General features: G+C 36.1%; 1 protein-coding gene and 1 long non-coding RNA gene across 13 annotated transcripts in view; one reads left to right on the top strand and one right to left on the bottom strand.

The window, feature by feature from the left end:
- The window catches only part of ATP8B (ATPase phospholipid transporting 8B), a 73,928-nt gene that overhangs the window by 40,285 nt on the left and 20,154 nt on the right, over positions 1 to 13,489 (top strand). For 7 of the 12 annotated variants that reach the window (XM_033350357.2, XM_033350356.2, XM_033350365.2 and 4 more), the window contains 2 exons: positions 2,725 to 3,602; positions 11,592 to 12,186. In XM_033350357.2, the coding sequence (XP_033206248.1) occupies positions 12,082 to 12,186 (105 nt within the window). In that variant the 5' untranslated portion in view covers positions 2,725 to 3,602; positions 11,592 to 12,081. Of the gene's footprint in view, positions 1 to 2,724; positions 3,603 to 5,194; positions 5,834 to 10,028; positions 10,274 to 11,591; positions 12,270 to 13,489 lie in introns of those variants that run through there. The other 5 variants (XM_033350358.2, XM_033350364.2, XM_033350360.2 and 2 more) reach the window with 5 other exon arrangements.
- Positions 6,686 to 11,593, bottom strand: LOC117166416 (uncharacterized). The gene is made up of 3 exons (XR_013061831.1): positions 11,430 to 11,593; positions 7,787 to 8,063; positions 6,686 to 7,700 (listed from the first exon to the last, which is right to left on the bottom strand). It is a non-coding gene; the product is annotated as an uncharacterized LOC117166416 (long non-coding RNA).

Here is a 13,489-nt window from a genome sequence, read left to right as displayed (position 1 = left end):
GGCGCTTCAAGAAGAGTAATCTTGATCACATTGATTCGTAGAACCGGAGTTTTGTAACTTTTGATACAAGAACGATGATCCTGAAGATATTCTGATCTAGAAGAACAGGGATAGGTGACATCTATTATTCGTAAAATTGACTCACAGTGTAGGTACAATAAAATTTGTATTTAGTACGACATATGGGTGTAGTTTTTGAAGCTGTTTTAGTATTTTCGTTTTCTATCATTTTCTTTAGTCTATTAAAAATAACTGAAACCTTATATTGTACGTAATCGTGTCTTTTTTATGATAAAAATGAGAAAAATTGTATTCAATAGAAATTTGTACGAAAGTTAGTACGAAAGTGCTTTGGCAATCGGCTGACTAACTTTTGCTGGACCTTTCACCTTCGAAAGACAGAGTTTAGAAATATTTTTTTTGTGCTTTTTATACTTCATATCCCCATAACATTCTGAAAATATGATCTAAGTGTATTATAAAGGGTATATTAAAAAGTCGATGATTCTATAACGATAAAACTAGTTCTACATATCTGTAACTACATGTTAGTTAGAGTTTAACAGTTGGTTGATTTATCAAACTTCATTTTATGAGCCATACTGTTACTTGTACGATGCTATACGTACATACACTGTTTATAGCGTTTCCTTTTAAATCAGAATGTACCCAAAGATTACCGTAATTCGGCTGCTGATCGTACCATTCAATGCGTTGATTCCAATCAACTGGTGTTTCGATGAATCACTGGTAAAGGTAACCTATGATATTTACGGAAGGTGGAATGATTTTCAAGCGGGCGAGCAGAGCACGCGTTGTTCGGTTCGATATCAGGCGAAACCACCAGGCGAAACGGAAATGGAACTATGAAGAATTTAACACTGTCGGAACTCCCTGCTGTTGAATATTATCGCATCATTTTTTCATATACCTTTGAAACTTGCCTCAAGTGCAAATAACGTTTAATTAATATCCTTGAATTATTGACGAATCATCGATTTGAGCCAAGTTACTGAATTTTTATTTTTATTATATTTCACTCTAATTTTATGTAATAAATGTCATTCATGTAAGATATAAAATACTAAATTGCTAAAATCAAATATTTATTATAAATTAAGTAATCTAACTTAAATGTGAATTGCGTTGTAATTTGTATTATATCTAACAAAGACCATCAATGGCATTTATCACGTGAAACGTAAAATAAAACATATCAAAATTAAATATTTCAAATTAAGTGATCTAATTCAAATCTAAATTAAATTGTGTCGTTATCCTTTATGATTCAGCTACGGCCATGTGCTTTAAAGAAAAAGAAACGTTAGGTATTATTCAAGAGAAAATGATAATGTGAAGTTGTTATAGTAGGCGTGTTTCATCGTGATTTCTAATAAACTTATAACGTGAAAAAAGTTCCCTGCTTTATTAATGCAACTCTTCGTTATGTACGAACACGTCAGATATGAAAAACTTTACTCCAAGGATACATGCATACGGAATAAGATCGCGGACGTCGCGACTTTGCTTCGATTGACCGCTAAGCTTGTTGGTTCTTATGGATCAGCTGTGTGTAGTTCTGACCCATTGCCCTTCGGCTTTCATATTCCACTTGCTGCACGAATTGCGTGGTTGCTTAAAAATGCACTGGCGATGATGAAAATGATACAAGTTATAGATTCTTCGTACCAAGTACTTTACTTAGTTTACTTAACTTCTGTTCACGTCGCTATTTTGCTTCCCTCTTGCTATAAAATGATGAAACACGATAAAGTGCGATTCAATAATTCTAAATTCTGCGCTTACAGTCAAGCTGTACTTTTCGGGACAGGTACAGTTTCTCATCGAAATAAAATTTATTATATTGATAAAATTATAGAATTCAACCATTAAGATGAATTAAAATTATTCCTGGAAACAGGAAGTGATCTCACCGTAAATATAAAATATATCAATGGAGTATCTCTGGGTGGTATTTAGTCGAATAGTGTTACAGGACAAAGATTTCGTGATAACAGCATATCACTTTGAATCGATTTATTCAAACATTTTCAATGCCACATTTAATAACAGGGAAAATACTACAATAACTGTGCAGGTGGTGCGCAACAATATTATCTGATTGCAAATTGATTTCGTTTGTCCAAAGCAAATTGATTATTCAAGGACCATCATGATTTGTTATGTATCATACTTGATCGTTGTATACGTATGTCTATTTTGTCATGATGTTTCTTCTAAAAATAAAAGATCTCACAAATCTTTTTATCTGTATTTTCTTTCATGAAACATGCTCATAATGCTGAGTTAAAATGTTTCATTTAGAATTTTTTCATTTCTCAAGATACATCAAAATATTTGAGGTTCTCTACGTAATTTATCTTTTATGTATACTTGTTACAAAATATATAACGACTAAATATCTTAAGTCGAACGAAGAAAAGCAAAGATAACTCGGAAAGATAATGAAACTTCAGTTTTTTTTTCGCATATTTGTCTACAATGATAGACACTAGATTTGAACTAGAAAGGGCAGAAAACTGTTCCGCTAAAATATACTCATTTGAAGATGCATTAAAATTGAAAAGTGAAAATGGAAAGCATTACAACCAGAATAGTTTGTATATAAAAATAACAATTTTGTATTTTAACTTATTATGTATTTTGTATTATAACTTATCGAAGTTTGATTTCTAATTAAAGGTTTGTCACGTTCTGTTACAGCGTGTGCTCGCAAAGCTCAGTGTGGGAGGGACTAAGTGAAACTTGGCGACGAGCAGGGAAGGTGTTCTCGGACACCAAAAGCTGGGGCACCCTGACGAGGAGGTCCTGGAGGAGGAGGTGGGTCGTAGGAGAGAGGAAAGAAAGGAGGTGACCATTCACCCCACATGGACGCCACCCCCAAAGGACCCCCCGTACCCCCCACACCGGATATCCTGTCACCATTATTTAGCCGCAGAATATCCGACCTGAACGCAAGGGCACCGTTCTTTGCCCTGCATTGTCCTCAACGTTCTCGTCGAATATCGAGACATCCGACACTTGATGCTTGTCGTACGAAGGAAACGGCCGCCTACGCGTCATCTTTATCTTATACGTGCCTCAATTTCTCTCGTCTTTTTCGCCGTAAATTGAAACAATTGCCGATTCTCTATCTCCACGTTGCCGATAATAATAATCAACTTCTTGGAACACGGAAGTCGAACATCCGGAGTAACGGTAAAACGATATTAATTGCAATATCGAGAAGATACACTGGTTCCTGGTGTCCATTGGCGGGGACCACTGTCGATTCGCGAACGACAGCTCTAGCTGCGAGAAACAACGTAACAGCGCACGTAACAGTATCACAATTGTCAAACGGGAGCAGAAGGTCATTTTTTACCCTCGTTTTTACACCACGGCAGACGTGCCGTAAGTTTGATGCATTTTTTACAAAATCAGTCGCGAAGAGTCTTCGAGCTGAGGAAGTACTTTTAACAGGCGTCACATCTCGCGCGAAACATATCTACAAACTCCGTCCAAAAGCGCCTAACTCCGAGCTGCAGCCTAACAGACCACACAAACAATGTCGCGCAGCGCTGCCACGCGTCCTATGCAAGGTGAGTGATTATTAAATTGATTAACATACAGGTAACTTCATAAATGGAAAACTCACGTAATTCGTGATACTTGTTGACGCAATTTTATTGTAATTAGCCTGTGTATATTTGCACGATGATTCTCATTGTAAACGGTAGTCTGATGCAAATGTACAATACTGTGCAAAAGTCTTAAATCATCTAACAGAGGGAGATGTTTATATAAATGTATATAAAAATAGTTGGTATTATTCTAAATTTGTTGTTACTGTTCAAGGAGTGTTTTATCCAAGAATTAATAATTGATACTTTATCTGATCTTTCTTGTATAATCTTTCAATACATTATTGCGTTCTTCTTCCCTTTCTTCATATAACTTACTTTCTAAGTAGAGCCCTGAGAGAAAGTAGTCTTACAAATTTGTAACAGAATATCTAAAGATGTATATATAACAATATGTAGAAATATTTTTGAAAATATTATAACAGTAAGGTATGCTATAACGAACTACTTTCATGACTAACGTCAGAATTCTATAACGTAGAAAGATGCTACAACGAGCACAAAGAAATATCGGTCGCTCCGGCGACTTTTTTACTCCGCGTTCGTTACGATCGTAAAGAGTAAACACTAACTGATGATACGAGTATGTTCGAATCTCTCTTTCTCTCGTTCAGTAATATCTATCACGTAGAAGACAACTAAGTAACGTAATAACTCGTGAATAATACTATAAACTAACGTGGTCCAGGATGAACGAGTACCGAATATCACAATCAATGGGCACAGCGAGTTGCTTATGGAAAGATAACGAAAGCTGAAGAAGGCTGGCGAATATGATTGCCTCATCAATTTATGATTCCCATTAAATAAGTAAATTTCATATTGTTTTTATCACTTATTTTTTAGTTTACATTACATTTTACGATTGTTCAAACAGTTGTACTGGTGATAATCTTGCTTTTAACTGTGGGCCTGGGACGAGTTACTTCTAAATATATACATATGTTTCGATATATGTTGCAACGAACAGATGCTATAACGAACGTGGTTCGAGGACTAATTTCATTCGTTCTAGCATAGCTTACTGTAGTTACCATTATAAGATCATTATGATAGGTGATCTAAGGCTTTTGTATAGTGCCATCTGAATCTAATCTTTGATTAATGAGAAAAGTATCTCCTTGTCCAACTGTTGAAACGATACAGTGTATGTTATTATTGTTACATTTGTCATAATAGCGTTTCATGGACGTTTAAAGTTTATCGAATGATTGATAACTCCCTCTACGAACCGCATCCGATATCTAGCTCACATTGCAACAAGTAAAAACATTATTACATGTTACACAACTTCCGCTATGTGTTTCGCGCTGAAACCTCCAACATTGATTCAAAAGGCTTAAATGTTCTGGCAATCGCTAACGTAGCAATCCTCTTTACCCCCAAGCGGTGGATGTTTCCCGACAACAACGAACGCGGTGGTTGTTGCCTTGAAATGTTCACGGCACCACCGGCGAGGTGACTTGTGGCGCCGTCAAGGGACGACGCCTTGAAGTCTCTCGACGATCATCGAACAATACCTCGTTCGACGACTCGGGTCTTCGTTGTACTGTTCGAAGTGCAAAGCACGCCGTCGTGCAACGGCACCCTCGTGCAGTGCATGAGAGACGTGAGATGTATACGCGGTTATACGACGTGTAACTTTCGATTCCTGTATTCCGCGATATGGTAATCTGTAAATAGTAGCATATAATTCAAGTCGAAGAGGTGTCGGAGATAATGGTTATGGTGACGATAGTGCTGACAGTGGCAAAAAACATAGAATGCCGGCGGTGCCCGATGTGTTCGACAATCGTCGAAACGATAGATGGTGCCCACCCAACACGCACCGATTGATCGGTTTATCCTAGAAATCGTAAATGGAGTATATCAGTGCCGTGTCGCATCTCGATCTATTCGTTGCTGTCATCGTCGACATTGTGCGACATTCTAGTGTGGATTTCTATATGGTTGGTTCCTTCAGACGTATTTCGAAGGAAGCATCATCATTGAACTATTGATTACCGTGGCAAACATTTCAAACGTTTATCCCGTGCGTGAATCAAAGTGAATAATTTTCTTGGCGAAATTTTACGTTAAACGGCCTCGATATGTTCTCTCATCAACGGCGATCGTTATAACGACGTCGCCCTCGTCGACGCGGGCGCTTCGACCGCCTGTACCCTTGCACTGACTGCGAAAACAACGAGGTAACCTGATTCCCTTAGAAAGAAAACGAAGGTCATATACTGCCGTAGAAAATGATCGTAACGTCTATTAACGTCGAACTGGGAAATTAGGAAACGTTTATCTCGTATCTTATTTCAGCTATAGATCATGTAGTATAAAATCAACGAAACAACCAGGAATCGATACGATCGATTTGACGATTTTCCTATCAGATGCCGATAATCGATCAGGATAATCAACAATACGAGTCGTCTGATAATACATTTAGGCGAATATATATGTCGTTGAAACGTTGCTCTGCAGACGTTTTAGTAGCTACAGTGTATCACCTACTTAGTCGTTAGGATTGTCAAGCTCGTTGATAGATATAATTTTTTGTCTACATACGTATATTTCATTGTTTCCCACGTATATAACGTGTATGCGTTAATAGAAACTACCTTTTTCCATAGACGACGATTATTCGTCCGGAATAGTTGTCTGTTCATCGTCTATAGCCGTGCATTTAGAATATGGTCTGACGCGCGTTATTAAATTCTTTTCAAATCAGGTTAGTTGTCCATCTATTTTAGCATTTTATTGATGGTATAATACAAAAGAAATGAAATGGGCGTAACAGACACAGAATCACTCGAGCACCTTTGACGCCAGTGACGGCGCCCATTTAGCAATTTCCTAAGCAAATGTAAATCTACCCGTAAATGACTTGCTTGTGATTGGTGTCGATGATTGTAGATGATATTGTTACCTCCTTATTATACTCCGCAACGTGTTGAAACTATGACCTCAATAAAAATGTCGGGAATATTAAACCTCTCTTCTTTCAAATATTTAATAGTTGACATTAAAAATTTATTTTCGATACATTCTATTTGTATAGAGCATTGTTAAAAAAAATGCTCTCTTTTATAATTTACCTGATAATTTTTAGATTTCCCGGGTCTCCAATAAAATATTGTTTGTGTGTATTGCTTAATATATAAGAAAGAATTGGAAAGTAACCTATTTTAAGGTCTGATCTTATCGTTAAATGTTACAAATTTTATTGGATAACTGCCACACTTCCATCTTAATGAATAGCTTATATTTCGAATTAATTTTTGCAGATTTTAAAATCGATGAGTTTTTAGATGTAATCTGGCGATATAATATTTATAAATATAAACAATAGATGTTTAACCGAATGATAATCTTCCTGTTTAATGCAACGAAGCATTTTCTTAATCATTTAGCAATCGTTTCTCTGCGCGAATTTCACGAAATTGAGTCATTACGAAGTATTTAGCCTCAGGAAGTCGACATAGTTATCGTAGTCTGGAAATATCGAAATGGAACGTCACGAGCATTAAACCGACCGCGTACAATAAATATTTCGCACACTATTATTAATTTTCCTTATCCATTTCCATAAATGAATAGTTGCACAATAATAAACAAACTAGCATGAATAACGCCAACTACTACACGCTATAACAGATATATATATATATAAAGAGGTGAGAAAAGATCTCAACATTCGAGTATACAACCTGAAACAACAATACTAAAAATACTAAAAATTGATATAACCAATTATTCCAAACGTATTATTCGATGAAACTTGTTAAGCTATTAAAAAAATATTTTATTTCACGATTTCTCATTTTATCTCTCTTTTTTTTATGAATTCTCTAGTTGATTACTATTTTGACAATTGTATAACTTAAAATAAATTTCATGAATTAATTTCACATTTTTGTGAACCCCAGATAGACATCTGTTTCACCCCATAGATATTATAACAAGTACTTTACTTTGAATACTTTATATGTCCATACTCGCATATTATATGGGTTCCTTACATTTTTACATCTTTAAATTCCCCTTAAATGCATAAACATCTGGAGTCTAGTTACAAATCATAAAAGAAAATCGTTTTAAATCTAGCTATTTAAGATTATTTATACAAGATATAATTTTGAAGGATTACATACTCATTCGTACTTCTATGTCTTCTTCTTGCCATTTTGTAGATACTTGGAAACTCGCTAAACTCATTATATATCGCGACACTGTCTATAACAGCGTGCGTACTAAATTCCGTTAAAATTCCTCACCAACGGAGGAAACGCATGGTGTAACAACGCCTTCCATTTGTCATTGGAATTGCGACCCTTTTTGTTTTCCGTCGCCTACCTCTTTGAGACTTTCCAAATACAACGCAAATGTCTGTACTTTCCCATTCTCATTAACATTTGCCCTTCCTTTCTTCTACAAAAAAAAAAAAGAGTAAGGAAACCTCTTTTATTCCTCTTCTTGATGATGTATATAAGAAAGAAAAAAGAAACGAAGAACGTTATATTTGGCTACCACAAAGATGCAATTAAACAGATATGTATTTCTCATTGATGTCGATAACTCGAACTAGCTGAATCAGTGCCAACTATTGGATTTAAGACTGGCAGCTTCCAAAGTAAAAAGTTTGCGAATGATGTTTGCCGTTTCTCGTTAATGAGTTTTAGCGCTGTTATCTTATGTGTTGCATGAAATGTGGATTATATAACAATCGTGTAGACTGGAAAAGTCTTATATTGCCGAGGCTCGATCGAACCGGTAAATAAGACACGTTATTGATTTCTCGTAATGGAAAGAGCGAGAGGATAAATTGAATTTTTGTTCCTTTTTTTCTGTTTATATTTGTATGTGGAAATTTGTTCCGTTATTTATTTTTTTTTCTTATTTCTCTCACTTCATTCTTAATGTAATAGGTTTACACGTGGCGTCGACACGATTTCTCATTTTTCAAGAACCAATTTACAATCTGCCGAGAGCCTTCTCGAACTCCGGGTTTATTTCTGAAGTGAAATAACGTAATAGAAGAAGGGCGTGGAAACGAGATCTCTTCTAGCTTTTCCATTATCATTGAGACGGCGAGAGGCTGTATTTTCAAGCAAATTTCAAGTGAACCCTGCTAAAACGAATCATAAAGAATCTCGTTGCAAGTTTCAGCCGTGTTGCGGTAGTTCGTTGCAGGGTTAACTTTAGAGATTCGAGTTTAGAAATTTCAACAATTTTCGTTTTGTGGATCATTCATTTTCAATTCATCGTTAACTTATAATATACTTTTTATTACATTTATATGCTAACTACGTGTTATACCATCGCGTCGCTTATTAAATTAAAACTATAACACTTTGCTTACACAACGATAATAATAGATCAGAGGGTTTTAAAAATGTTTTGCCTTGTCGTACCACGCAACAAGTAAAAGAACGAAAAAAAAAAAAAAAGATTATTCATCTCGTGCTGTTTTGTGCGCCTAGAAAAGAAAAGAGTAACGATAAAAGTCCGTGAAACGATCAATTTGCTTTGAGCGATGAACTTCCGTCACGTATGCGTCCGTTTTTGTAATCAACAATATTTACGATTGCAACATGGGTGTGTATTTTGATTTCGTATGGACGAAAATATCGAGCGTATCCGGTATTAGAAGAGAATTTCGAGGACAATCAATAATTATTCGTATAAAGAGATGACGTAGCATAAAATCACATTAAGAAATCTTATAATTGATCCGGCTGAAAGCCTTCGAAAGATACCAAGACGCGATTGAATACGAGCTCTACCGTCTATACCCTATACAATACCGCTTAAAGTATTTGGACAATTTGCTTCTCTTCCACGAGATATAATTTAATCAAGAAATTGGGGATAAAAAGTTTACAATGATTCTATTCTTTATTCTTATCTGTTCTATAATAGAATATCATAACGCGATAAGATATTTATATATTTTCTAAAATAATCCAAGCTAGTAGAACTATATTTTGTTATCACAAAAGATAGTTTAATTTTCTGAGCTCTAAGTTAAATAAAGAAGATTCTTTTAGACTGGCAGACTACCACGTTATTTCAAACAATGATATATAAAATGGTCGGTACGGACGAATTGTATATTTAATTATAAATTGAAAATATATACTACTGTTATTTTTTAGTAGATCATTTAAATCTATAGTCTATTGACTTTACAAGAAAGCACATGATAGATACTGCTTCTGGAGCTTAACTCGTAATTAATTTGCAAAAACAAATCTACCAAAGCGTTTAGATACTTATAAACGTTAGTGTACTGTGCGCGCGTATTTCCGATTTATCGTTCGGTAAAGTTGGTAGCATCGGCCGCACACTCCAAAATAGTTTCATGGTGCGTCCATACAGTCTAGTCGTCGCGTATTTACAATGATAGAAACATCAGACTGCGTTCGTACGGTAAAACCAATTTCCGCGAAAACGACAACAGAATTGCCACCGATTGAGAGCCACTGGCATCTTACGTAAGAGCCATTATCGTAGCTCTCGCGTCTTAGGAGATCGGCTAGCGGAGCGGTTTTGCTCTTCTTCGTCATGGATTCCCTGGAAATCTCGAGCCGTACTGTAGATCAAGACACAACGTGGCGAACCGCTAATACTTTAAGGAGGTACACACACCGGATATTTTTATTCGTAGACGCCCAAAGCGGCTTCGTCGAACACGTTGACATCATTCGTGTATACGGAATCAAGGACAAGCGAAGAAAACATCGCTGTTAAAAAGGATTCGCGCCTGTCGCGTGCTCCTTCTATCAACGGGGGGCATTGTTAAATTGAATCTTCTTCCCTAGCCCCCTCTATCTTCTTCAACAAGGGGAATCTTATTTATCAAACGAAAAATACACACGCGTTTCGTTATTTATTGTAGTATACTCGTAGTTCTATGCCTTTTATGCCATTGTGACGACTACGTAATTCAGATGTACACGTAATCGTATGAGACAGAAATTCATTCTCCGTAACATGCGAGTCTATCTCGATGTACTTTATTCATAGAAATATTATTATTATCTTAGTAACAATATTATTGGTTGGTTTTCATTTGCTTTCGTAACTAAGTTTCTTAAAAAATGTTTTATCGTGAGACTTTAGAAGTTTTAAAATAAATTTGTATATTTTTAATAAGTCTCGAGCAGATACCTATATCATCTAAATTCTGTGTAATGTAATATCGTCGCAGCGTTACAAAATTCCAGGAATAGGTTGGCCATATTCTTATTTAGGCATACATCGGAAAACAATGTTCCACCGAAGTTTCTTAATTAATGTCGATCTCTGAAATTCTCCGATAATAAATTAAATATCGATCCCATGCAACTGAACAGCGTTCCCACATGTCATGCAACAAGTATAAAATTTATACGTAACCGCATACAAGCAACGTAACGTTTTTGTATATGTACAGTATCTGCATTCCCATTCATTTTACATATAACGTTAACGATTTAATCGAGAAATAACCTCTACAGATGATTGCGATGCTTGTTCCCTGATAATTAATCAAATTCCATGTTAGAGGGTTACGTTAGATACGTCCGACATCGTATGAAGTGGAAGCGATGATTCTACTTTGATTTAAATTTGCCAAGAATCTTTCGTAATAGACAACGGAAAACTTCGCTTGACTTTTATTTTTCATTTTATTTTTAAACACGAATGAAAGTAACATCGTTAAGCGGAGGTCAATGTGTTCATAACATACGTATTTTTTAAACAAAAATAGCTTGATATTTCTGGCCGATGTTTCTTTGCGATGTTTCATACCTCAGACAATCGGATGATTCAATTTTAGCGTTAACATTTCGAAATCGTTTCCTAATTTCCACGCAATATTTCGACGCAGTAATGACACTTTACGAACGTGTAACGGTAAACGAATCCTTATATATGCACGCAGGATCAGGTGACAAGATGATTTCTTTACAGAAACCCCCTTCAACCACGTAGGAAGTCCGCGCCACCACTAGCAGATATCGAAAATTGCGCCTTCTTACGATAGATCTTCTTTCAACGACCTCAAATGGTCCCAGTCTTCGTCACGAAAACATTGTGTTGATACTATCACGTGACACTGTCGCTACGCATTTGTTGTTCCTTCGGTAGAAGAATCATCGTAGAGGAAGCAACGTGAAATCACGCTACGACGATTTCTTGTGAACTAACCAACGACGTTTGCCAAATGAAAACTCAAAAACACGTGCGATAAAATCATCAGATTGTCGGTGATACTTCATTAAGTGGTTATTCACGAAAAATAGTGAGATCCTCGTAACACAAAATAGTACATGTTACTATTGGAAAAAAGATGCCGGTTAAAAGACACAACCATCGGATGATTAGTAGAAACGTGAACGTAAACAGGCATCGTGTTTCAACGAAAACAGAGTTAACGGGCTAATGCCGTCCTGCTCCTGCAATGATTCGCGAGGACGAAGAAGAGGAGGGACCCAGGTGGAAATATGTAAGAGGCGAGGCGGACATCGTCTCGTCGGCACGGCTAAAGTGCCACGAGGAAGAAGAGGTTGGCCTTATACAAGGTTTATAGTTTGCGTAGGATAGACGATGAGCGTCGAGGTTGACACGCTGGAACTCGAGGTCTTCGAGGTGAGTCCTCCAATCCTCTCGAGGACACGACGAACGGAAGTCGCGCGGTGGCTTCGGCAAAAACGCAAAGACTTGCCTGAAGTCACGTCTAATTACGTAGCCGATAGCGCGAGGTCGCTAGTAGAGTATATTTTAGTTCTTGGTAATGCAATGACACGATTACTGTCCTACAATAATTTACAAAAATATACGACTATCGTATGTCATATCTTTTTCACTAAAATTCAAATATGTATTTGTTTGTATCAATTGAATATCAAGAATAGATCATTCGAGTATTACGAGGTAAATTAATTTTCTATGAACATGATAATGTGCTTTCCAGTTGTATCATGAACTTTGTTTCGTTTTCATTACCGCGTATATAATTTTTGAAAATTAGATATATATCGTTATCAAGCGATGAACGAGTGGAAATTTCATTTTTGAGAAGTACTTGAGGCTTTAACCTACTTGGTCGTTAAAAACTTGTATGTTTTTGTATATCTTCATTGGATTTCCGTTCGGTGGCTGTCGTGTGCCGTTTAACGATCAATGCACTTCTTACGTGGTTCCCTGAGTATACTAGAATACTCCTTAAATTAGGAAAATGATTTTCGTGCCTTTCTAGAAACAAATATGCTTTTTATATCTCGTAACGCCATCTTTTAATCTGCATAAAATTGTCCGTTTCATCTAGTTCTCTGAAATCTTGTTGTGTACTATAAGTTTGATTGGAACTTGAAATGTAAGCTCTGCATAGTGTCTCTATGTTATTTCGTATGCACTAGTGTTTACGTATCTCGATATGAAAGTCCCATAAATTTCCGTCGTCTTACCGATGTTTGTGTACTTAACGCATAACGCGACGGCATATTCACCTCGTTCACCATTCTTAGATGAAACGTACAGAGAAAAGAAAACAAAGTAGCTTGTAAGTTTAAGCAAATTTTGCAATGACAAATGAAAAAAGGAAATACACGATGGCGCCGCATTTCTTAAAAATTACTCTGCGTCTAGTGAGTTTATGATCCTACTGACTGCATTAAAGAGATTTGATTAACATACATATATTGAAAACATTTTACAATTAGAATGTATGCTACAAACTCTAAAAATATTAATATGATATTAGTTATTAATAATCAAAACCAGAACATCTGTCATAGGTAAAACTAGAAGATAGATGTACGTGCGAATGAGCCAATTGCCTTGGGGTTATATCATATATTAACCTGCAA

Source organism: Bombus vancouverensis, chromosome 2 (genome assembly GCF_051014615.1).
Source record: "Bombus vancouverensis nearcticus chromosome 2, iyBomVanc1_principal, whole genome shotgun sequence".
NCBI classification, from domain to species: domain Eukaryota; kingdom Metazoa; phylum Arthropoda; class Insecta; order Hymenoptera; family Apidae; genus Bombus; species Bombus vancouverensis.
Note: the sequence above shows the minus strand (reverse complement) of the source record. Positions and strands in the feature narration are given on the sequence as shown.